General features: G+C 40.5%; 1 protein-coding gene across 12 annotated transcripts in view; it reads left to right on the top strand.

Annotated features, from left to right (window-relative positions):
* Positions 1 to 25,469, top strand: part of LOC129717487 (uncharacterized) — a 135,887-nt gene extending 110,418 nt beyond the window's left edge. For all 12 annotated transcript variants that reach the window (XM_055667413.1, XM_055667412.1, XM_055667409.1 and 9 more), the window contains 9 exons: positions 5,299 to 5,712; positions 5,798 to 6,288; positions 6,498 to 6,672; positions 22,370 to 22,524; positions 22,588 to 22,685; positions 22,778 to 22,923; positions 22,995 to 23,104; positions 23,160 to 23,683; positions 23,740 to 25,469. In XM_055667413.1, the coding sequence (XP_055523388.1) occupies positions 5,658 to 5,712; positions 5,798 to 6,288; positions 6,498 to 6,672; positions 22,370 to 22,524; positions 22,588 to 22,685; positions 22,778 to 22,923; positions 22,995 to 23,104; positions 23,160 to 23,683; positions 23,740 to 24,226 (2,241 nt within the window). In that variant the 5' untranslated portion in view covers positions 5,299 to 5,657 and the 3' untranslated portion in view covers positions 24,227 to 25,469. The remainder of the gene's footprint in view (positions 1 to 5,298; positions 5,713 to 5,797; positions 6,289 to 6,497; positions 6,673 to 22,369; positions 22,525 to 22,587; positions 22,686 to 22,777; positions 22,924 to 22,994; positions 23,105 to 23,159; positions 23,684 to 23,739) is intronic.
* Positions 25,470 to 26,655: the final 1,186 nt, after the last annotated feature.

The raw sequence follows: 26,655 nt of genomic DNA, 5'->3' as shown, positions 1-26,655 counted from the left end.
TCAACAGAAGACATTCTTGTTTCGAAATTAACATCTACTTCCTTTAGCATATATGCCATCTTCAACTGGTCGCCATGTTCATAACTGACAAGCTCCTTCAAGTGGTTCCGGTGTACAATACTGGATGGGAGTTTTTCTAGCTCAACATACCACTCCGGTAAGGTCAGGTAAACGTTGTTCAACCATCCGTGGAATAAGTTTTTAAAAACGTGTACTGCATCAGGGATAATCTCCAATCGACGTGAGCTATCTAACGGATTAACGAAGGACAAGTCGTTCATTACATTGCGGCGAGGAAAATCAATACCGAAATCCTTCCACATTCGCTGGTTCTCTGCACCAGATTCGGAAGTTATGAAGTGGACCTTTAGATTAATTTCCTCTGCTTTGACCATCATATCCATAAAACTTTCTTTCAATATGCTTCCTGGTATTGAATTACCAGTAAAGTCGTAACCAACTATTTGTTTCCACCGTGAACCAATGCCTACTAAAATGAAGACTATTGCTTTGGTAGCCAACGAATCGGACGGGGGCAGTATACGCGTGCTTCCTCCGTACTCATTTCATCAAGGGCCTATAAACGTCAACATTTTGCCTACCAATCATAAATTCATCACGGCGGTAATATTTCATTTCAAATGCTCACAAAACTTATCTGATTCATTGAAAGTGCACATTGTACTAGAAACAAATGCTGAGCTCTTGTTTTTTCCATCTAAAACGACATTTACTCGAGAATAAGTTTACCGACAAAATGGGACGTTTACTCTATTTCAATTGTTTTAGGGCAAACCAACCAAAAAGTGGGTACCAGAAACGCTGGTTCCACAATCAATGAGTGGTAGATGGAAAATGTATGGAGTTTGACAGCCACACGAGCCCCTTGCATTTCATCGAACACAATCCCGCAGTCCCTATCTTTCTTGGTCATATTTGCTACTTTGCTCTGTAGCAATATAAAAATGTCTTGCAGGATTCCTAAGAACATCAAAATTGTTGAATTTTATTACCTAAATTATCTAAGAACACAAAGAACAAGTTAGTTTACCGGTATCATAATAAATCCCATCAACATATCGCTTGAGTGTCCTACTGGAAGGATAAGGGAAACCTTTTTCCATTAGCTTCTCGTAGCCACCTCCACAAGCGAAGCGAACCTTAAGTCCCTCATCAATCGTTTCATTCGACCACTGCTTTACTTTTTTGACTTCTCCATTGAGCAGTTTTATTTGATCACTTCGAAAAAGTTTTTATTTTGGTCGCTTCCTCATTACTTTCTCAGATTTCAGCTTGAAATATTTTGCTCTCCAGCGATTAATATTTCTAAGAGAGTTCACGATATTTGTAGAAAAATGATCTAGGTTGTCGGATGATCGGATTAAAGTATCGGATCGAAGGGAGTACCGTAGTTAATTAAAGTTTGAATGCGTACCCGGTTAAAAAATATAAAGTGTTTCGTCTGTATACCATATTTTTCCGATAAACAGAAAAAATACTAAGGAATTCACGACAGAGTTAGATTTCATACATCTTGAACTATAGAAATATAGAGCACGGATCTCTACCTAAATATTTACCTTTTCATCCTGTACAATTCGTCCTGCAGGTAGAGGATTTTCCGTATCAGCTTTACCGTAGAATCTGTGTCGGTTCTGTTCTCAATATTTCCACAATCGAAAGTGTCATCCATCGACGATGATGACTCATTCATTGACCCATCCAATTTGTACTTCCCGCACGGAAAATGTGCCTGCAAGTCAGGCCAAGCCTTGGTGCTACATTTCGATTCGGAACTGGACCTTCTGTTTATTTATACACAGACTTCGCAGCCGACTGTTTAGTGTACAGGAGAATTGCGGGGCCAGCGCTACGATCCTACTGACACTAACAGTCTCTCCCGAGCCGAGACTAGAACCTACGACGACTGGCTTGTTAGGCCAGCATCGTACCTCGAGACCATCTGGATGAGCGTGCCTGCAAGTAGGAATTGTCAAAATTTAATCCATAAAGGATTCAATAGTAGAATTTAGTTTACACTGCACAATCTACTTCCGGCATTCACATTAACCAAAGGTATGTCGCTTTCGTGCTTCACGCAAAGCCGTATCCAATTCCGTATTCCGTATTCAATTCCAGCTAATCAGCGAGTGGTCCAAAGTGGATGCAAATCTATACCCAGTTGTCTCCTCTTAGCTATCTACCTTCTATTGTTCATGGGTTAATTCGTTAGGGCGACCTCTCACTAATATAATTTATATTGAAATGGAGAAAAAGGCTAAGGCTTGGTTTTATATTATGTAAATTGCTTGTAGCTGGGTGGATGATTCTACCTACAAAATACCATTGAAATCTGAGAGACTGAAACCTGGTCGAGTGTGTATAAATTTCCTAAGCACATCGGCCAAGGTTGTTAATCGATAATTTATCGTAAACGCCGATAACGATACCGTCCGTTATCGTTATCGACGATGACGCTCACGTCTTCAGAAATTATCGTCATTGTCAATGACGATAGCTACTGGACGGTATCGAATCAATAACGTTCGTTTATTACCGTCCACTGCAATACCATCTTTTGCTTCATTAGATATATCATTCAGATGCATTTTAAATGCAGATATGACAATGCTACATACCTTACTATTCGAATTTGTGCTTTAAAAAGCGCCTCATAAGCTAAAACAATCAAAACTGAGAAATTTATTTTCCTGATGAGAAGCGAAACATAAACAAATAAGGAAAAGTTTCTCCCTTTTGCCTAGTGATGTTTCGTCTCCAATCCTCCGGAGTGAAAAAACGTTTCCTCACCCCGTGCCTGCCGTTTGATCAAGTCATTCACCATTCGCTACCACAGCAGACAAAACTGGCACAAGGCGTTAGTGAGCTGATAACGTCTAGTGACTATCGTTATCGCCGATATCGTTAATGTTTGAAGACGGTATCGTCATCGTCAATAACGATACCATACGTTATCGCTAACGGCGATGACGATTATCGACGATAATCTATCGTATTAACAACCTTGATATCGGCCATTTTAACATATAAGGCTGATACAAATTTCGAATTCTTCTTATGTCCAAGGTTATCAAAGTTAGCAGAGGGGGTGGCAAAAAATAAATAACACCGAGACGAAAAAAAAAAAGAAATATCTTTGATCAAAGTTTGTGTGCAAGTTATGACGTTTGTAACTTGCACTCAAATAAATGTTGAAAAACAACACTTTATTATAATTATTATTTATTTCGCTTGCCTTTCGACGCCACACTTGCTGTCACCTGACTTGTTTGTTGCTAAATTAAGCATTTATGCTGTCGGAAAACGAATGAAATGAACAAAACGGTTTGAGTTTTTTTTCTTCCCCTTTTAATATTCAAAATTTTTGAAGGGGGGGGAGAGGGGGGGCTGACATAAAATGGAAATTAAAATTGTAACAGCCTAATGGACATAACTCAAAAATGGCACCAAAGATTTTTTCAAAAATGCTTCCAGAGATGAAGAACATCATAACGAACAAACTGGCGTTCACCGTTTTGATGGTATTTTTTGTTTGATAATAACGGTCTGTGAGAGCACTGTGGCGTTATTGTAAAAATATACCGTTTAAAAAAACGCATAAAAACAACCCGCGTAAAAAGCGACCCAGTGTACATATATCCACCATTGAGGAAACAAGGAATTTACAAGTGAAATTTCCACACGGCTTTTAAAAAGTAAATATGGTCGAGATATAACCACATACTTAAGACATACGTAACACTGACGATTATTTGCTGGCACAAACATTTTAAACTAGTCGACAAAAAAATCATTACTTCGCTCTACTGGAGCGCTAATAAAATCCCTTAAGTAGCTGTGAAAGTATATGCAGTAATCTTCGAGCACGCAGGAAAAAGCATGCAGGTATATTGTTCGCATAAACTGCCGTAATCTCGCAGACTGACGTAAGCGCCATTTTTCAAATATGGGATTCTTATGCCAATTTGTTCGTTATTCGAAGACCCATCTTTTGGTATCTTTCTTTTAGTTGTAACTTATTCGTATGTTGCATAAAATCAAGAAAACGAAATGACGTATACGCCATTTCAATACAAAAGTGACAAGTAACCCGTTCGTTTTTGGGTCGTATTGAAAAACTGATCAAATGGATGTACGTCATAATGTTATATCACGGCAGTAAAGTACTCAATGCTCATTATTGAAGTTCTAGTAATTCTAGTTCTAGTTCTAGTAAGAAAGTTCTAGTAATTTATTTGAAAAACATTAGTTTCAGAAGATTTCTTCGTTACGGGTGTTTTGAGTATTTGAGATTTAATGTTTAACCACAGACTAACAGACATAACACTTCGAACAAATTTTCAATAAAATCATCGTTCGGATGATTCCAGTACTTTACGTTAGTAACACTAGCACCATCTGCCGCCGTGTTCGCGCTGCGTCATGTATTTAGACATCAGCGCTAGCGTTACTGCATGTGTCAAATGGGGAACCACAAAATATGTATGAGATTGCATGACAGCGCCCCAAGCGGCGTTGTCGCGCGATGACTGTTATCCGATTAGAAATTTGAAATGATCGTTTTTTTTTTGTGGCGATGGAGCTAAGTTCCAGTGTTACGTCTGTTAGTCTGTGGTTTAACCAAGCTCAAACTAGCCATGTATTTTCTACTATTTGATACAGAGCGGAAAATTGCGGGCTCGAATCTCAGTACAACCAGGTCATTGGTTGTTAAGACATCAGTTTGTGGTAAACTATCATCGAAAATTGAATTAGAAAATTGAAATTGAATTAGAAAGAAGATTGTCAAATCTTGAACCAAAGAGAAGCAAATCATGTTAAATTTTTCACTGCCACTCGACAGGACCATTTAAAGGCGCTGCAGCTGAACGAGCGAAAGCATTTTAACTCCTGGACCTGAACGTTGTCACTCCATTCCTGATCCTAATGGGAAAAATGCAAAAGATTTATATCCATTGCTCTGTCAACAAATAAACACTAGACTCCGGATGAATAAAATGATAAGTCTAGGAAAACCTGCGCTCGCTTCGGTCGGTATTCCGTAGCGGAGAGCGTTTTCGCTTCAATCCCCACCACCTACCGACCGACGTTTAGCCGTAATCGGAAACACTGAGGGGAGAAGTGAAATTGATTTATCACACTAATTTTGTCTGTTACACAGCGCTTGCTGCGATTTCGATCCTAGCAGCAGCAGCAGCCTCTCGAGGAGGATAGCAAATTTATACACTGCCACCATTACTAATCTTATTTTCCGTTTCTCGACTTTTTCTCCCGTAGGATCCAAAAGCGAAATTGGAAGACGCCTGTCTCTTGCTGTCGGGGCGTTCGGACGGCGTTCGAAATCAGGACAAATTTCAATCTAATCGTGCTGCAGGGTCGAACCCGGATGTCGACGCTGGGTCCTCCCGAACCTTGTGGAAATAAACGAACTCGGAAGAAACAGTCGCCTTTAAAGCCACTGCGCTAGGTAAAGGTGAACCGTAGGAAAAAAAAAAAATCCTAAACCAAAAAGGACAAATCAAACGTAAACGATAGAGAGGGAGAGAGAGAGAATTCACTTTACGGTGTGCATCTCAAACGAAAGATAACAAAAACGGAGGAAACGGAGACGAACCGGCCAGAGTTGGACGAGAGACATGAGTCTCCGAGGATTTATAGCGGTGCTTCTGGTCGGAATTAACGTTATCGTAGGTAGGTTATGGCTTGGACAGTGTCGGTTCTGGTCTTTGCATAATTTCCAACTTACACAATTAATGGGTTTGTTGATTTCGCACAGCTGGAGCGTCGCTTCTGTTCGGGCTGCTGATTGCCCTTCCCCGGCCCGTTCTGGTGTTCGGTGAGACAACATCCGAGGGCAACAGTGCGGGTGGTGCTGGGGGAGCTCAAAGTCAGCAAGCGCTGGAAGTTTCTCCGCTGGGGCTGCTGCCGGCTGTCATCGCCACGGAAGCGACACCGAATGTGGCAGCCGACATCATCAACATCGAGCAGGATGGACAGGTCAGTTTTATCCCCCGAAAGGATATCCGGCCGCAGCGGGCAGTTCCACCGGAATACGCGGGACCGTCGGCTATGCCGCACTGTGAACCATTCACGATGGGTAATCCGGATCTGAAGCTGCTGTACAGCCCGGGACATCCGGGCAACTATCCGAACAATAGCGACTGCGTTGTCGTCCTGGAAGCCCAGGTCGGATCACTGGTGAGGCTAGATTTTCGCGATCATTTCCACATCGAACCGTCCGATGACTGTAAATACGACTACCTAGAGGTGAGTGTCCTTGGCAGCCGCCGTCCGTCCGTCGGTGTGCGGCCATGACCGTTTGCCATTCATTGCAAGCGCGACGATGCAAATGTGCAACCCATCACACTAGCAGAGCGTCTGTCCCTTTTCTTCATCCCCCACCCGCCCCCGAGTATGAGGAGGCATGCACTATTTTTACTACACCCCGACGATGTCGTGTTGATTCTTGTTCACAGATTCGCGACGGCGCCCACGGTTTCTCGACGCTGCTCGGCAAGTACTGCGGGACGAACTATCCGCCGATGATCACCTCCAAGGATCGCTTCCTCTGGCTGCACTTCCACTCGGACGAGAACATCGAGTACAGCGGGTTTGTCGTCATCTACGACTTTGTGCCAAGGCCAACGTCATGTAAGTTGTGTGTGTGTGATGGTGTAATTTTGTTTTAGAATTAGCAAGCCGTTTCTCCTCCACTTCACCAAAGTACCGTTCGTGTGTGTTCGTGTGGGCAGAAAGAAGGAAGAGGGCTCAGCTTGCGCTCGGAACGTACGGTGTTTGTTTTGGTGGTCAAAAACAAAAGAGGTTATAATTGATTGTAGTTGACAAAATGACGTAAAATAGTAAAGTGGATAATCCTAGAAGCTGAACAATGAAAAGATCTACAAGCATTGCGTTGTAGATTCGCGACACCAAATATTCAAAACTCGGAAATCCAAACAATTGATTTAAATATATGAAAGTCTGGCCTCCCAGTCAAGCATTTAAAATATTGCAAGGCCACACAACGGACAGTACGTTGATTGCTTGGTAACACGGGATAAGAGTCAAAACTGCATAATTTTGTCGACTACTAAACAGTTAGGTCCCTCATTGGACTTTTATGCTGAAAAAAAAAAAGCGTTTTGGCGCTGAACAGCCGTTTGAAAATCATCCCGTCTCGGTTAAATTTTTTCCCTGATTGTTTTGTTTTTGTTTTCCCTGATCGAAATTTAATTCCCTGACCTTCCTTGATTTTTTTTCTTTCCAGGACTTCGGCACCCTGTGCCCTGTGTGAGATGTGCCCTGTGAAGATTAAAGGATTCAAAGATTTTATAATTTTTCAAGTTTCGAGATTTTGAAATCTTAAGATTTAAACGTTTTTTTAATGTGGGAATAAAATTCTTAGTGGTTAGAGATTTTAGGATTCTGAGTCTTCTTGTTTCATTTTCCTGGTATTTGAGAATTTTATTCTCTGGAAATCGAAAATACAAAAATTCCAATGTTTTAGGTTTTTACGATTTTGATATGTTGGAATATAGAAAGGTTAAAGTAAGTTAGAGATATTTCAAGGATTTTGGAAGTTTTCACGATTTTAGTGTAATTAAAGAAAGATTCCAGGTTTTTGGGATAGATTGTGTTAAAAAATTTTGAGAAGTTAAAAATATAGCTCTTGCATGTTTCTGTCTAAAGGTTTTAAGAACCTGAAACCTGAAGAGATTCAGGTACTAATAAATTGAAGAATTCTTCCTAATTATTGTTTTTCAAAGTTTCGGTCTTTGAGATTTAAATATTTTAGAAGTTTAGGGTTGTGAGATTGTAAAACTTTGGGTTTCTGTAACTTTGAATTTTACCAAAAAACCACCGTAAGATGGCTAATTTGGGCTTTGTGTAAGATTGATAACGGCGCCGGCTGCGTTCATACGGTCGGTTAGGGAAGGAAAAAAAAGAAGTGTTAAAACCGTCTGCAGGGTACTTATGGCCTCAGTGGTAAGTGGCAGATTTTTGTTATTTATGACCTTCCCTCTACACTTAACTTTACTGATCTTTTTTACCGAGCCAAGTATAATATAATTGCCTGGAGAGGTGTTTTATCCATTCAACTGTGTGTCGGATTTTTTTTAATTCTGCATGAAAAGTCAAAGTGGGAGGATAGGGGGGAATCTGGGAATAACCCCATGCGTAAAAGTCCCTCTGACTCTGACATGGATCGGTTTGATTCTACTAAGATTAGAACTCGTGACCAATCGCTTGTTAAAACTCTATAACCTTGGGGCTACGAGCAAATATCTTAAAATAACAATACAGTTCACTCTCGAATTTCCCATATATTTCCGTGAAGACAGACAGGGAACACCCCCTCTTGTGGTGAAAAAGGTAACTAAACTCATTGCACAGTGGTACAGTAAGGCGATTTAGGCGGACATAAGCTTTTCGTTGCGATTTTGGTTTGCGGTTTAAAGCCATAGTTTTTGTTAAAAGTTGTATCTTATACATAGTCCTCTATTTATGTGCGAATGAAAATTAGGGTGGTCATTAAATCAACTAAATAAAACAAACTTACTTGTTTTCATTTGCATAAATAATTGTAAACATTCTTTGGCAAACTTGTGGACCAACTAATTCTAAGTAACTTTGTAAAAAAAAAATTTTTGTAGACATTAAATTTAGTTTCCAAAAACAGCCTTTTCGCTCTATTTTTTCAATTCAAATTAAAAAAAAAAGTTTTCTTCGGTAACTTTAATCAAAAATACGTCAATTTTGACGAAAAAACATTGTCGATATATTGTACAGATAAAGAGTTTTCACTATTTCTATTTTAAAAATAGGCCCTTTTAATATATTGATGTCTCCGTTTAGGGCAAACATAAATAATATTCTTGGTATTATTTGAAAGACCAAATATTGTATAAATATTGTGAAGAAATATCGAAAGTTGCTTGAAATTAGTTGATCTACAACTGTGCCGATGAATGTATACATTTATTTCTGCAAATAAAAAAGTTAGTTTTTCATTTAGTCGATTTCAGGACCGCCCTAATTTTCATTTGCACATAAAAAATAGACTAAATATAAGAAACAAGTTCTTAAAAAAAATTTTACTCTAAAACCACAAAATCGCATCAATAAACTCATGTCCGCCTACATTGCCTTACTTTACCACTGTGCATTGTTGTTGAATTTCTGCGAGCGTGTAACCGCCATTCTCATACACGAAACTGAATTTACTCAATTTTAGATTTAGTTGACTGAATTTCATACTTTCACAGAAAAAAATATGCTGCAGATTTCGTGCGTATATTGTTTGTATGTAAAACTAACGCCATTCCGGGAGTTAAATATTGATAATATAATAGATGTAGCTTATTGAGGCACGAAAAAGAAATATTCAAATAATCAGGCCACGACGTCCCAAGTTGCTATATACGGGGTTCCCTGTGTAACTTCACTAGCTCAGATCCATCACGGGAAGCAACTACGAAATGTGCGGCCGTCAAGCTCAAGCTCAATAATCAGGCCACGAAGTGAACAATTAAATGAATGTTTCAATTACCTCGTGGAAAAGATAAAAGGAGAAACCGCACAATGGTTGTCAATAGTCGGTTGTTGTGCAACTTTGAGCTTAGATAACACTTGAATGTTCTATCAATTTAACATTTAAAGTATGGATACATATAATGTTGTAATTGGTTTAAAACCTTTTTTTTTATTATATACAAAAGATATTCAACAAAACAAACATAATTAGTGAAAACAACTGTTATGCAAAAACTATTATTTAATGTTTAGTTTTCTTCGTTTTGAAAGTATTTTTTTGTTTTTTTTATCCCTCCGAATTTTTTGCTTTCGAGTTCTAATCTTCGCATTAATCACTTGCAGCTTTGCTGACCCGGCAAACTTCGTCCCGCCTATTTTTGTGTTTAATTTAATAATTTTCAACATTCCAACTTCATTGATTTCTTGCGATTTGTTTATATCGTTTGAAATTATTGGTTTTATCGGAATAACAACATCCTCGACTTTTGCCTTTAGTACATCACCTCTATTGCGAAAACACTCATATTGGGTGGTATTCAGTTATTTTCGTTGTTTTCCAGAAACTGAAAGTGGTCATCTTCGAATTCAAGATGGTGTCCAAGGTCAATGCTTGGCTTCTATACATTATTTCGATTACGGAAATATTCATATGCGGTAGTATTCGGCTGTTTCCCAGAAGTTGGCATCTTACAATTCAAAATGGTGTCTGAGGTCAATTTTTAGCTCCATGCATCATTCTGGTTAAAGAAACACTCATATTGGGTGGTATTTGGTCACTTTAGGCTTTTTTCCAGAAACCGGAAGTCACCACCCTGGATTTTAAAATGGCATTTGGAGACAATTTTTGGCCCCTGAGCGTCATTCTGGTTTAAGAAACACCAATAACACTGTGCTACAAATGAAAAAAAAAAAAATGCAACTTTTAAGACATATTTATATGTTTCAAGAGTTCTATTTTTTGCCTTTCCAAAACAACCAAAATATAGAAAAATGGTTGAAAAATAACTGAATTGAACATTAAAATGTAAGCTAGAGTAAAAAACAGGGTTTTGACCATAACTCATAATTTTTGGGGTATTTGAAAAACTTCAAGTAAACGCGCAAGTAACATTTGACTAAAGCTACAACCCACACTAAGTCACATCAAAAGTTCTTGCATTTTTTCATCATTTGTAGCTCCATGAAATTATTGCGCGATAGAAGCCAAAAATTCTGGTTTTCTTAAAAAATATATAACTTAGCCAAATATCAACCGATTTCCACAAAACTACTTTCAATTGATTCAGAATTGAATAAACTTTCAAAATTATAGTATATGTGTGGTATGTTTCTCACAAAAATAGACGGAAAATTGACAATTAAATTGAAAAATTGCGTGAAAAAGTCTAAAAAAATAGATTTAAACTCAAATAACACAACATGTTTTATTGATATTAGAACAAACCTGTACATACTTTGAAAGCTCTATTTGTCTTCTTTCTAAAACTGCTTTAGTATTGAAAATCGGTTGATAAATGACTGAGTTAAAAAATATTATATGCGCTGAAGTCCAAAAAATCGTATTTTGACCATAACTTCAGATTTTGGGGGTGTTTGGAAAATTTCTAGTATGAGCGAATGTTACACTCAACAAGACCTACAATCTACACTAGGTAAATTCAGAAGTTCTAAATCGCTGTAGCACAGTGTAATAGATGTTATTTAGTAATTTTCGGCTGTTTTCCAGAAACCGGAAGTCACCATCTTAGAATTCAAAATGGTGTCTGTGGTCGATTCTAGCTCCTGTGTATCACTCTGGTATCGAAGCATCTCATATTGAATGTAAATCGGCCGGTTGAAGAAATACCCATATTGGGTGGTATTTGGTCATTTTCGGCAGTTTCTCATTCACCGGAAGTCGTCATCTTACAATTCATAATGTTGTCCGCGGCCGATTTGTGGTTTAAGTGCATCATCACGATTTCAGAAATACCCATATTGGGTGGTATTTGGTCATATCTCGCTGTTTCTCAGAGACCGAAAGTCGCCATCTTGGATTTCAAAATGGTATTCAGAGACAATTTCTGGCTTCTGAGCGTCATTCTGGTTAAAGAAACATCCATATTAGGTGATATTTGGTCATTTTCGGCAGTTTTCCAGTCACCGGAAGTCGCCATTTTACAACTCAAAATATTGTCGGAGGTCGACAAACGTACAAATTGTGGAACACCACCCATGGATTGCCTCATACGTCATTTTTTCAGTGTACCCATTAGGGTAATATTATTATATTATTCGCATGTCGTGTAGAACAAAATCAGAAGTGGCGCACCTAGCGGTCGAAAAGGTGACTAACGCTTCTGTCATTTTCAATTTGTCTTCATAATTTCACGTAAGTGAACTATATTGGTATTTAAGATATTTGCTACGAGCTTCCCTTTATAAGATAATATAATTTACGGATATTAGAAATTCAAGATTCCAGAATGTGAAAATGAAAATGAAATTGAAGATGCTATTAGGAGTCATCCCGGTCCCGAAAACATCTACTTTGAGCGGTTTTCAGGTTATTCCACAGTCGTGTCAGTAGAACCTCTTTACATTACTTTTGGTGCCTCGCTAAGAAAATTAACGTGAAAAAAATTGAGCATGACCATTCACGCTTAGTTCACCTCTAAACTGAAATATAAAGCCGTCAACTGTGTTTTTTTATTCATAAAAATATTTGCAGGTAGAAAATCATGACATTTCATGCTTAATTCGTTTCCCATTCCTTTATTTAAACGAGAATATTATATTGAGTTTGTATATTTGACTCGCACTGAGCCAAAACATGAGGCAATAAAATATTTGCAGCAGTTGACAAACTTCTTGTAAAAGTAAAAGTAAGTCTTGCGTATCGGATATTGGTGGTTAAGGTTCTCATAATTATTCTTGGGTTCAGGTCTAATAAACCGCTTGCTACAATGTTCGTAATAACGTACCTAATAAAAATGGTGTCGTGTGCTTGAGATGTATAGCGTACAACCATTTATCATATATCATCGTTTTCTAGAATGTCCCGATCGTCCTTGAGTTTAGGTCAAATGATCTACTAGGTCATACAAGTAACGTTTGCAATAAAAAAAGGACTTTTTCGGATGGTGGTAATAAATAACTAAGACAAATAGTTGAGTTTGATAAATTTCCCATTCCCATTCGAGTAGTAGGCCGACACCAGATCCGGTAAGAACACCGCGTCTCCGACACCGACTATAAATGTCCCCGTACACGGCCAGTCCGTAGCGAAAAAAGAGCGGTTATGACATTCCCTTCTCGCTGATTGTCTGCCACAGTAGCATCTTCTTGGGGAACTTGGTCTGCGAAATGAACTTTACCTTGGATCTCGCTCTCATCGTGGGGGAGATAAATTACGAAGTGCCCTGCCAGTCGTTATCATCCAGGGCGAGATAGGTCTCGTCGTCCATCACCACAGGCCCGTTGCGATTCGCCAGGAAAATCGACATGACCATCTTGTTCAGCCGCTGTCGCTGCATCATTGCCTGCAGCTCCAAGACCAGTGGACGGGACTGCCGCTTCTTGACATGTATGTCCATGTTCGGTGGGTACTTTTTCACTGTTTGCAGCGATCCAGCCACTTTTCACTCGGTCTTCCTCCCCAGCATCCTTTGAAGCTTTTTGTCGGTTCGATGCTCTGATTGTTGCCCAATAGTACCAAAATGTTGTAAATGTCGACATAGGCGTACCCGGCGTCCACAAAGTGCGCACGATATCTATTTTCGACGCGGTGGGGTTCCGTTCTTTGAACACGCATACTTCTGAGCGGAGTAGCTTTACTGTTTTCGCCACCACGGCACGATTAGAGTTCGACTGATGGAGCTGTCAATTTTGTCTGCTAACTCATGGGTTACTATGATTGATGCTACATGGGTAGTTTCGTCCGTGACTGTGAAGCTTCTAGAAATGTTCGATCCTAGTATTAGAGCATTTCATGATTAAGATTCTGTGCGAATTTTAACAATGGTTTTGGGAATCATAGATTTTGGATGGATTGTTCAATTGGACGGAATTTGGTTTTTAGGGATTCTAGATATTAAGGAAAAACAACTGGCACGGCAGATTTGATATGAGAAGTCACTTTTTGGAATTTGAAGGGCTCGTAAGAAAGTTGAAAAACGGTTGGTACTACACTGGTCGAGGTAGATTTGGTATCACAACTCTTCTTAACTCTGCCAGACACATATGACCCACTTGTAACGGCTCTGGAAAATGTTACTGAGAAGGATCAAACGCTGGGATTTGTCGGGCAAGGGCTTTTGGCAAAGGGTTGAAGCGCACAGATCGACAAGGAAATTAGTAGACGAAAAACCTGCAGCGTTTTCAGGACATGAGCAGAAAAAACAGCGGAACGGGTACATTCCAAGAGCTGAGGAAACCGGTGAAATCAACGTTTTGAGTGACTAGAGTGTGCAGTTCAACATCAAGAATGTTTTGCTGGTAACAGACCTGCGAGAAAATTCCATGTCTGTCAAGAAAATGAGGAAAGCCGGCATTACCGTCCTGAAGAAGATCGGAAATAATTGGTAAGCTAAGACAAAACTTGTCCGAATTAGAGCCATCAGCGGAGAACTTTTGTGCAAATGCATGCGACGTGGAAACCGGCAAGTTGTGGCATCGTCTGGTCAACTGGAATAAATGGCCCGACAAAGCTTATTGAAAGGAATTGACAAGGCTCCATGGATCAGCATTTGTAAGCAGTGTCAAGAATCCACTCGGACGATCCCGATATTTCGTCAGTTTCACTTCGGAATAATTAATCTACTAAAGAGAAAGTCTGAAGTTTCCGATCGATTCAGAGAGTACGAAGCAACTGTTACTGCAATGATGGGTGAGCCAATATTTCCGTTAAAGACCATGGATCAAGGGAGGGAGTATTTTTCGACGTGATTTTGGACGTGAAAACAGCGTTCCTGCATGGAGCATTGAAGGATAAAATTTTCATGGCAGTTTCGGATGAAGTCAAATCACCACCAGATTGATCAAATCTCTCTACGGAATGAAACAGTTGTTGGAACGAAAAGTTCAACCAGAAACCATTGGAGCTAGGCTTTAAACGATTAGTGCACGATTACTACCTGTACAAAAGAGTACATCCGGGAGACGAGATCTACACCGTCTTGTATGTAGACGACTTGATCATTGTTGGTTGAAGGCATGATGTCAATTTTCGCCATGTTGAATTGTAGGGAAGCTATTCACTTCATAGAAGCAAACTGGGTCTTAACAAAGAAGGAACTTGTATGCCTTTGTCTCAAGCTACAAATATTGAAAAGTTGTTAGCGCGGTACCAAATGACGGAATGTAATCCATTTAAAGCGGTTGTTTTGCTTTCGTCTCGATTAGACGCAAATTGTTCATCTCCGTTTGAGTTTGCAAAATAACAATACACGAGTTATCGTACGGGTGTTTTTTTTGTCGATAAGTTCTTGTGCTGCACGATAACAATAGCCGGTAGTTTATCGGCAGAAACATCTTCTGCACACTGGTAGGGGCAGGCTACCCCGCCAGTGATCCGATACGCAGCTGATATATCAGCAAGAATAATTCTCCCGCACCGCTGTTACCCCGCTAGCAGCACGGACCACAATACGATCGAGCGAGTGGAAGTCAACTACAAGTGGCATCTACAAGGTCGCGTGTAGGATACGGCCACTGTGTCACAACACGAAGCTGGATCGTCATTGTTTGTTCTGCGGAGACGCTCGATTAATCCTACTATCAGCCGTGAGGTCGTGACTTAGACGTTCGGTGAAGTATTCACTTTAGAATTTTTATCATTATTATTAATATCATTATTATTATTATTGTTATTATTATAATTATTATAATTATTATTATTATTATTATTATTATTATTATTATTATTATTTTTATTATTATTATTATTACTATTGTTATTAGTATTAGTATTACTGTATTTTTTTTATTTTGATCCATTTTAGTTTGAAAAATGGTTTTAAAAATTTAATAGCAACTACTTGAAATTCTTCCCTTCGGATTCCTTCCGTGTAACATTCGCCGGATCCGCACTGCCGAACTACATCTCTTTGGACAGGGTTTGTCTGCCTGTACGCCTGTTCGTACCGTGGGTCATGCATTGCCTGAACTGCAAGCAGTTAGGTCATACAGCCACCTACTGCTGCAACAAGGCACGCTGCAGCAAGTGCGGAGGCAATCATGCTGAGACCGCTTGCAGTGAGGATACTGAAAAGTGTCTTTACTGCGAGGGAACTCGGCATGACCTTTCGGCGTGTCCCGCGTACAAACAGCGCGAGGAAAAAATAAAGCGTTCCCTCAAGGAACGATCAAAGCGCTCTTTCGCAGAAATGCTGAAGAGTGCTGAGCCACCCTCGACAGGAAACATCTTTTCCTTTTTGCCAACCGATGAGGGTACATCTGACGATCCCGTCGAAGGGTGTTCTTATGCCATGCCAGAAGGATCTAGGAAGAGGAGAATGCTCAACTCTCCTAATCTTTCTCGCAAAGGTCGCAAGATAACCCCTAGCGGAATGACCAATAAGCCAACACAAAAAGGAAGCGGTGAAGAAAAACCGAAGCAAGTACCTCCCGGTTTTAATTTTAAATCAAACCAGGAGTACCCACCGCTTCCTGGGGCACCAAAAACCCCTCGTGCACCCATTTCTCGATCAGAAGATAAAAAAGAAACAGGGTTCATAAAATTTTCTGATATTGTGGACTGGATATTTAAAACATTCAACATACCAGATCCCCTACAAAATATTCTTCTTGCCCTTCTTCCTACAGTGAAAACCTTTTTGATGCAACTAGCAGCAACTTGGCCCCTCATTTCAGCTATCATATCTTTCGATGACTAATACGGCGAAAGAGGTTAGGAATTTTATCACTGTATTACAGTGGAATTGCAGAAGTATCATCCCCAAATTCGATCTATTTTCTCATTTAATAAATTCATACAATTGTGACGCATTTGCGCTCTGTGAAACCTTTCTCAATTCAAACGATCAACTCAATTTCCACGATTTTAACATTATTCGTCGAGATCGAGACTCACACGGTGGAGGGGTACTTTTAGGGATTAAAAAGTGCTATTCCTTCTTCCGAATCGACCTCCCCTCGATCTCGAATATTGAAGTCGTTGCCATTCAAACGAATATGAATGGAAAAGACCTATGCATTGTTTCGTTATATATGCCTCCATCCGCGCGGATTGAACAGAAGCATCTCACTGATATAGCAGAGTTGCTTCCCGCGCCTTTTTTGATATTGGGAGATTTTAACTCTCACTGTTCGCTATGGGGGTCGCTGTACGACGACAACCGATCTTCTTTAATCTGTAACTTGATCGACGACTTCAATATGACAGTTTTGAATACTGGGGAAGCGACACGTGTACCTAATCCTCCAGCACGTGAAAGCGTGCTTGACCTATCCCTTTGCTCGACATCACTAGCGTTAGATTGCCGGTGGAAAGTAATCAACGATCCCCACGGTAGTGATCATCTTCCAATCGTTATATCAATTGCTAATGGTTCAACTCCCCCGAACCCAATCAATATTTCCTACGACCTTACACGTAATATTGATTGGAAGTGTTATGAGTCTATTATAGCGCAATCTATCGAGACTCACGAGGAACTTCCTCCGGAGGAAGAATACGCGTTCTTAGCTGGCTTGATAATCGACGCCGCGACTCAAGCTCAGACGAAACCGATACCCGGGGTAACGATTAGACAGCGCCCTCCCAACAAATGGTGGGACAAAGAGTGCTCTGAGCTGTACGCGCGAAGGTCCGCGGCGTATAAGGACTACCGGGGGTACGGCACTGTCAACCTACTTCGAAAGTACGAGGCACTGGGCAGGCAGATGAAGAGCTTAGTAAAGGCGAAAAAACGCGGGTACGGGCGGCGGTTCGTAAACGCGTTGTCGAGGGAAACAGCGATGAGCACTCTTTGGGATACCGCCAGGCGCATGCGGAACCGTGACGTTTCGAATGAGAGTGAGGAGTATTCAGATCGCTGGATACTCGATTTTGCCAAAAAGGTCTGTCCGGATTCTGTACCGGAACAGAAAACCTTTCGCGACGCGTTTATAGTAACTACGGAAGAGCCTCCATTTTCGATGTTGGAATTTTCAATGGCTCTCCTGTCGTGCAACAATAAGGCTCCAGGGTTAGATAGAATAAAATTCAACCTGTTGAAGAATCTACCCGACTCTGCAAAAAGACGCTTGTTGGACTTGTTCAACAAGTTTCTTGAGCTAAATATTGTTCCGCATGACTGGAGGGAGGTAAAAGTCATTGCTATTCGGAAACCCGGGAAACCTGCCTCTGATCACAATTCATATAGGCCGATTGCGATGCTCTCTTGCCTCCGGAAATTAATGGAGAAAATGATCCTCTTACGGTTAGACAAATGGGTCGAAACAAACGGTTTACTTTCAGATACTCAATTTGGCTTTCGCCGGGGCAAAGAGACGAACAACTGCCTAGCGTTGCTTTCTACTGAAATTCAACTCGCATTTGCTCGAGAAGAGCAAATGGCTTCTGCGTTCTTGAATATTAAGGGGGCTTTTGACTCTGTCTCTGTAGAAGTTTTAAGCGCGAAACTTCATTCGCAGGGACTTTCACCAAATTTGAATAACTTTTTGCTCAATTTGTTGTCACAAAAGCATATGTATTTCTCACATGGCGATTCGACAACTTCCCGAATTAGTTACATGGGCCTTCCCCAGGGCTCATGTTTAAGTCCTCTCTTATATAATTTTTACGTCAATGACATCGATGAATGTCTTGCAAATTCATGCACGCTAAGGCAACTTGCAGACGATAGCGTTGTATCCATTACTGGTGGCAAGGCTAGCGATCTGCAAGGACCATTGCAAGATACCTTAGACAATTTGTCTGAATGGGCTCTTAAGCTGGGTATCGAATTCTCTCCGGAGCAAACTGAGCTGGTCGTTTTTTCTAGGAAGCATAACCCAGCTCAGCTGCAGCTCCTACTAACGGGTAAAACGATCTCTCAGGTTTTAGTCGCTAAATATCTCGGGGTCTGGTTCGACTCTAAATGCACCTGGGCTTGTCATATTAGGTCTCTGACACAAAAATGCCAACAGAGGATTAATTTTCTTCGTACGATTACCGGAACTTGGTGGGGTGCTCACCCAGGAGACCTTCTAAGGTTATACCAAACAACGATATTGTCAGTTCTTGAGTACGGCTGTTTCTGCTTTCGCTCCGCCGCGAACACGCACATTATAAAATTAGAGAGAATACAATATCGTTGTTTGCGTATTGCCTTGGGTTGCATGCAGTCGACCCATACGATGAGTCTTGAAGTGTTAGCGGGTATTCTTCCGTTGAAACATCGTTTTTGGAATTTCTCTTACCGGTTGCTAATTCGATGCACAGTTATGAACCCATGAGTAATTGAAAATTTCGAGAGGTTGGTCGACCTTCAATCTCAATCCAGATTTATGACTTTATATTTTGACTATATGGCTCAAGATATTTATCCTTCTTCATACGATTCCTCCAATGTCGCACTTTTAGATACTTCTAATAATGCTATTTTCTTCGACACCACCATGAAACAAGACATTTCTGGTATCCCGGATCAATTGCGACCCCAAGAGATCCCTAAGATTTTTTCCAATAAGTTTAAACATGTTAGTTATGATAAAAGGTTTTACACTGACGGATCTAATCTAGATGAGTCCACTGGCTTCGGTGTTTTCCACGAAAATTTTACCGCCTCCTACAAACTCGATGCTCCTGCTTCCGTGTACGTCGCAGAGCTTGCTGCCATTCAGTACTCTCGTGGGATCATCGAAACCCTGCCCATAGACCACTACTTCATCAGACAGTCTCAGTGCCATTGAGGCTCTGCGATCGATGAAGCCTGTGAAGCACACCCCGTATTTCCTGGGGAAAATACGGCGGTTTTTAAGTGCTTTAACAGATAAAAATTACCGGGTTACCTTAGCGTGGGTCCCTTCTCATTGTTCCATTCCGGGCAATGAAAAGGCTGACGCTTTAGCTAAGGTGGGTGCTATTGATGGCGATATTTATGAAAGACCAATTGCTTATGATGAATTTTATAGCATTTTGCGTCAGAGAATACTCAACAGTTGGCAATCATCATGGAACTCAGATGAACTGGGACGGTGGCTACATTCCATTTTTCCTAAGGTATCGACGAAAGCATGGTTCAAGGGGTTGGATGTAGGTCGGGACTTCATTCGCGTGATGTCCAGACTTATGTCCAATCACTATACGTTAAACACGCATCTCTTTCGTATAGGGCTTGTAGACAGTAATCACTGCGTTTGTGGCGATGGCTACCATGACATCGAGCATGTTGTTTGGTCGTGTACCGAATACTGTGGTGTTAGGTCTGAGCTTATAGATTCCCTTCGGGCCCGAGGAAAACAACCGAACGTACCCGTTAGAGACATTCTGGGAAGCGGTGATCTCCAGTACATGACACAGCTATACGTGTTCATAAAACACGCTGGTATTAAAATATGAAACTCTTCTATCTATTTGTTAGATTACCATTCCCGCTACACGCTGAAAGAAGATGATACACTAAGCTGGAGACACTCAAACGAAGACTCGGCATCTTTATGTTCACGCAGACACCTCAGTCCAAACTGCTCAAATAGAACATCACTGCTTAGCCATGTACAAATAAATAAATCGTATAACTCAATATAGTTAAAATCAAAATTGTAACTCCCCTCCTCTCACCTTAAATCCCCACTAGCTCGTAGTCGGCCGCGAGAATAAAGAAAAAGCCTCCCTCTTTTCCCTGCTAATTTAGAATTTAAAAAAAATGTACTTGGCTTAGTTAAACATAAATTGTATCGTGCCGTGTCAAATAAACTATTTAAAAACAATCCATTTAAAGCCCCCACGGAAAGACACAAGTCACTGTGTGGTGGTAAGCTTGCATTCTTGCTTGAATTTTTTATGAACTTGGCATTTTGACTTTAGAATTCTTGAATTTTGGGATCGAGTTTTATTTTTTAATATTGGAACACAAAAATCTTGAGGTTTTAGGATTATGAAGTGGTAGGATTCTAAAATTGTTAATTTCTGGGGCTTTCATGATATTTGCCGTGTCACTCATTGAGAAGTTAACTTCTTCTTATAGTGCTTGTTTTCCTCCAGACTTATTGCCTTGGGTCGATGAAATTTATGAAGGTTTAGATGAGAGTTTTTCAGTTTGGAGAGAAGGGTATCTTTTAAGACTTAAAAGTTTTGTGATTCAGGCCTTCAAGATTTTAAAATTTGCAACTCTGAGGTTTGAAAATTGTCAAGATTTTGAAACTTTAGGAGGTTTCAGATGATGTTTTACGCTTTTGTAATTTCGAGATTTGAGAAATTCAAGATAATTTTCACGCCTAGGACTTTAAGATTCTTCTTTTTCTGTAGAATTTTGAAATTTTGCGGGACTCTAGTCTGGGATTGGGGTTTTTCAATTTAAAGTGTTGTAGATTCACTTAATTTTGAAATATTTGATTTTTTTGAATTTTTAAATTTAAGAATTTTCGAAATTTGGGGAGTCTAGATTTTCAAAATACGATATTGAGCTTCTAGAATTCCGAACTCCGGTATTTTATCAGTTTAGAATTTTAGGGGATTGAGAATTGAAAGAATTCATAACTGACTCTAGGATTGAAGGATTCTGGGGCTGATTTTTTAGGAACTTTTATATTTTTAATCTTTAAGATCTTAGGATTTCAAGGTTAGGTTTTGTGATTTTCATATTGTAGGGTTTTTTATTTGTGGGTTTACCGGACTTTGTGGTTGTAAAATTGCATACTGTAACAGTTCTAAGACTTTCGGTTGAGGGCTGTTGGATTTAGAAATTTTAGGATCTTAATTTGAGAATTTCAGGATACTAGGAGTTAAGTGTTATAGATGTTCAGGGTTTTATGGGTTTTAAGAATTGTAAGATTTTATGATTGCGGGGTTTTGCAATTCTTGAATTTCATTTCACGAGTTAACGGTTTTGAGATTGTCGGTTATTGAGTTTATAAATTGAGAGCCTTGTTTCGGATTATAGAATTTTTAAGTAAAGTATTTCGTGATATTAGAATAAGTGAACTCATCTAAATTTCATGGATTCTATTAGGAATCTAAAAACTTTGGCATTGAAAAACATTTTCGAACTTTATGATTGTTTTAAAATTTCATGTTAGGATTCCACAATTGCCCATATACATTTCAATCACACAGACTAATTTCTCACCTTGATTGTAAGAGTCAACCTGTATCATCTTTCAATAGTTTACCTATCGTTAATCGATTTTCCTCCCATAACGGTCTGCAGCAGAAAGACGCGCGCAAGAAAGCTTCTTGCGAAGGCCGAAACCTGTTTCCGAAGGCAAATCAATTTCCTGGGGTTGTCTGCGACTATGAATTATTTGTAAGAAGCATCAACCCTTTTTTGATGTTTCTGGAACCTGGGCGAACGAGCAGAACAGCTCCAAGCCTGTGGCAGGGCCTACTTGATTGCATTTGCTTAATGGAAACGTTAGCAGCACACGCGAAGCACCTGATCAAAGTACACGTAAAAAGTTGTTTTTTTTTTTTCAAACCAGACCGAGACCTACCTCCCATTGGGGTTGACATTGACAGCTTCATTCATCATCATCGAAAGCTTTCAACGGTACATTTTTAAAGGAGAATAAAGCTATCAGAATCAACAACAGAGGGTGAAATTGGTTTCTTTCACATCGACATTCTCATCATTACACGGCACTTTCTTGTGTTTTTTCTTCCCCGCAGCCATCTACGATGACGAAGGATGCCGCATTGAGGTGTCCGGTATGGAGGGTTTCGTTAACCGGACGGATGTGCCCCGGGAGAAACAGCAGACCGTGGTGGAGTATGGACTTTCGCTGGACTGCATGTGGGTGATTACGGCCTCGGATGGCTGGAAGGTCAGTCTGTCCAGTAGTTTCACATTCATAGTTTTCTGTTGTTGACTCACTCCCTGTACACAGATCCAGCTGTCCTTCCTGATGTTCAAGCTAGAACGACCGAACGACTGTGAGAGTAATTTTGTCGATGTGTTTACCGAACGAACGGATCTGCCGTCAAGGTGAGTGTGAAGAAAGAGTGTAAGCTGCAGCTTAGTAGGCTTCAATCAACTTGTCATCGGAACTGATTGGCTGTCAATTTGTCTTTCCACAGACTGAAAAACTTCTGCGGCTCAATTGCCGACTCGGTGGTGTCCAAGTCGAATGTTTTGCACATTCGCTTTTTCGCCGAGGCCGCAGCGATTAATTCTACCTTTTCGATTTTGTTTACCGCTTTCCGGGAGAAAGCCGCGGGTGAAAGTAAGTATCCCAAAACAGGGCTTTAGTTTAGAATGGATATTTCATTCGTTTATTTTGTTCCGTTTCTTCAGCTTGTGATGATGACGAGTACGATTGTGAGGATGCGACCTGCATTTCGTCCGATCTGCGGTGCAATGGGCGTATCAACTGTCGCTTCCGGTGGGATGAGGATGACTGCCAGGTAGCCATTTTCTGGATTTTGTTAGTGTGTTTAACCTCAATTTCCGGGTTTTTAGAAGCAAACTCAAAGCCAATCGGAGCACGTGACAATCATCATGGTCGTGTTTGGGTTGATCTTCGGCAGCATGGTGATCGCGTTCGTCATTAAAATTGCACGGAAGATCGTACGGGACCACAAGATCATCCGCGAGCATATTCGACAGTCACGGGAGAGCAAGCTGAACGAGTTGGGACGGCATTCGACGAAAAAGCCGGTCGATTTGGACATCACCAAATTTCCACCGCCGGCCTTCGATAAAGAGCCGATTAATGTGCTGGAGAATGCGGCCAACAGCTACTACCGAGAGGTGATTTCGCCTTCCCTGGTCGGGGGAGGAAGTGGCGGCAGTGGTGGAAGCGGTGGAGGAGCCAGTGCGGGTGCGAATATGTTCAGCAGTAGTAGTAGAATAGATCTAAAAAATGACCCCGGCCGAAGTCAGGAATTGCAGGACATTCTGAGAGGCAGCTACCATGATGATCCTTTGAGGGCGGCGATGAGCCTGAAGGATTCCGGAATGTGCGATATGGCTTGTCAGACGAGGTGAGTTCAAATGGCGTGTCTACTAGAATCGTGTGTAACCTTTACGATCATTTCAGGGAATCCCTCTTCCAGCCGGTGTTCAAAAATAAAATTACTCAATCGCCGAATCCGAACAGCATCCGTTTTTCGACGTTTGGCTACGATATGGGCGCCCAGCCGGGACTGCCCGCACAGCTGCCAGCGGTGACGCCTCCACCGCCGAAGGTGAAACATCACCACCACCGTCATCACCTTCATCACGGTGCGGGTGGCGAAGCGGGGCGTACCTTGGAACGCACCAAGTGCAATAAATTTGAGATGCAAGATCTCAGCGGAGCCGGACTCGCGGTGTCCACCGGAGTTGATACCGGTGACGACGAACCGGAGCGGGATCTCGCCGGTGGCCCAGATTCAAGCCATCCTCCTCATTCCCATCACCATCACCACCATCATCATCATCTCCATCACGGCCAGAAGCTGGCGGTGGATCGAGCCGTGGACCCATCGACCGGCGGCATCCGGAAGTCGGCGCCGGACGTTATAATAATGACATCGTCACATTGACCCCCCGCAGTACCGCCGTTGGCTGGTTCATCATCCGCCTCCTCCTCCTCTTCGCTCTCGCCAAGAAGGGAACGAGACGAGGGACGACGCTGGGGATGGTGGTGGTTCGGAAAATGATAGATATTCGTTTTTAGACGGGGCAATCCTTTTGTTTTTGGAAACACAATTTGTAATGTTTAGTAGGACTTGTTTTCCGTTGGATGGACACTCAAAGCTCCACATTATTTTGGAACTTGTGAGTGGTCGACGTCCAATTCTTGTTTTTATGATCTCGCGAATTCGAAAAAACTGGCTGAGGAATCTGGCATTGGAAACTTCACCCATGCACTGTACTTACTCCCCACAAATTCTAATAGACGACTGACGCACAACAACTTATCGTTTTTCAATCACCCAAAATTGGATGAAAGTCAACGTGTGAGGGAAGTTCGTGCTTAGTTTGTTTACGTTTCTGCCAAACTCATCGCCCCTAAGTTAATCATTGTTCTAATTCAGTCATGTTTACCCACCAGTCGAGTAAAACGAGAGAAAAAAAAAACACAGTGTACATAATAGTTGTTTTCTAGCTTTATTCGTCGTGCCTTCGCACGGCTAGGAATTGTTTAGGCCTTAAAAAGATTTGTAAAATTAAACCATCATGACACTAGCTTTCTTAGAGAAATTATAGTTGAATTTGTTTACATTGTAGAAGCACCATTTTTTTCTCTAGAGTAAATAAACTGCATTTTTTTCGTATAGTTCCAATTCGATGATGGAATCAATGTAAAAAAAAACAACAGTAAGCAAACAAAAACGAATAGTAGATAGTTTTATTTCTGAAAACTGTTCTTGTTATGTAATGCATAGCGAAATTTTACCCAATCGATCGGTCCCTTAAAATAATCGAATAGAAGTGAAATCGATCAAATTAACACACACTAGAGAGAAACCGGGGACCAACCAAACCCAGAGCAAAAAAGTAAGCCCGCAGATCAGTTACTGACAGAATTGAAAAAAAAGGAAACTGAAAACACCAAGCGTGGTAGTCAGTCAGCCGTCGAATCGGTTAGAATCCGAATCCGACAGAGAAGTAAAAAAAGACATGTTATTTCGGACATATACCCATTGCAGTAAGCAGTTAACCGGAGCGGCATGCAAGACACGGCCGAAGTGAAATCGCGAACACTTTCATTGCTAATGTAATGTATTTATTAATAAAAAAAAAACAAGTGATTGCACATGAAACCGAAAAAAAACACCAGAAGCGAGACTTGTTATTTTCTCCATGAGAAAATACCACCCATAATTAGTTCCTAGATTTCAAGTTATATTTGTTTTACAGAGAAAATTTTTTTATCTTGGAACCCTAAATGTTACCCAATCTATCAAAATTTCATTCCAATTCAACACAAATGAAACAAGATAAGATTATTAAGTCCCTAGATAAGTAATGTCGCTGGATTTTTATAGGTTATGTATAGAGTTGATCTGCTGGGCAGGGATGCCAGGACATTTTTCCAAATGTCTTCACGTTCCAATAAAAAATGTCTTCACATGTCTTCCAACCCGAGATGGCCCGTTAGGACTGACCAAAGACTGAAAAAGTTACCGGCAAATCAAAAACTGTCGAGCAAAAAAAAAGGTCACCACCTGGGAGGGAGAAACGGATACGAAGCTGTGTGAGTGTCAAAATGAACCAGAATGAGCTGTCATTGACTGTCAATTTGAACCAAGGAAAAGAAAAGCATTTTTTTTGCAATGAGTATTGTTATAACAGAACGGTATCGCGTTGCTCGAAAATATATTCATCGCAAACAGTTTTACAAAAACTGTCATTGTCATTTTACAAAATATTTTGGTTTGTTTTAACCAGGGGCGACTCGTGGCTTTTGAACCTGCCTGTTCAACTACAAATTCAGAAAATCTCAGTTGGAGGAAGTAATTTCAATCATGTCCGTGTTAACACACAAGTCTCGCGTAACTTTTCAAAAGGACCTATCTAACAATTTACTCATTCCGAGAAAAGTGGTGGTGAAAGTTGTAAGAAATAATTTTGAAAGTATTTTGAAACGAATCAACTTTTACCAATTCCATTACCTCTATAGGCAAGAAACGATGAATAACTACCTATACAGATGAACATTCATGTTATTTTTTGATAATTTCGCACTAAAATGTCAACAATGTCACTTAGGACCTTTTGACAATCATTATGTACATTGGACGTATCACATAGGTCATTTCGAACTAATTACTGTTACATTGGTCTTTTAAAATTCGAATAATACTGATCACATATTTGAGTGAGATCTGCATTTTTTCTCACAAAATATTTTTCAACGTATGCATTCCACAACGAGGTAAGTACTTATATTTATTGAAGTTGGTTCGTTGTTTTGGAAACATTGAATAGTAAGATGTCCGGTTCAGTGGGAAATCATTTAATTCAA

The sequence above is a fragment of the Wyeomyia smithii genome, chromosome 1 (assembly GCF_029784165.1).
Source record: "Wyeomyia smithii strain HCP4-BCI-WySm-NY-G18 chromosome 1, ASM2978416v1, whole genome shotgun sequence".
NCBI classification, from domain to species: domain Eukaryota; kingdom Metazoa; phylum Arthropoda; class Insecta; order Diptera; family Culicidae; genus Wyeomyia; species Wyeomyia smithii.
The sequence above is the reverse complement of the archived record's forward strand: the minus strand, read 5'-3'. Positions and strand labels throughout refer to the sequence as shown.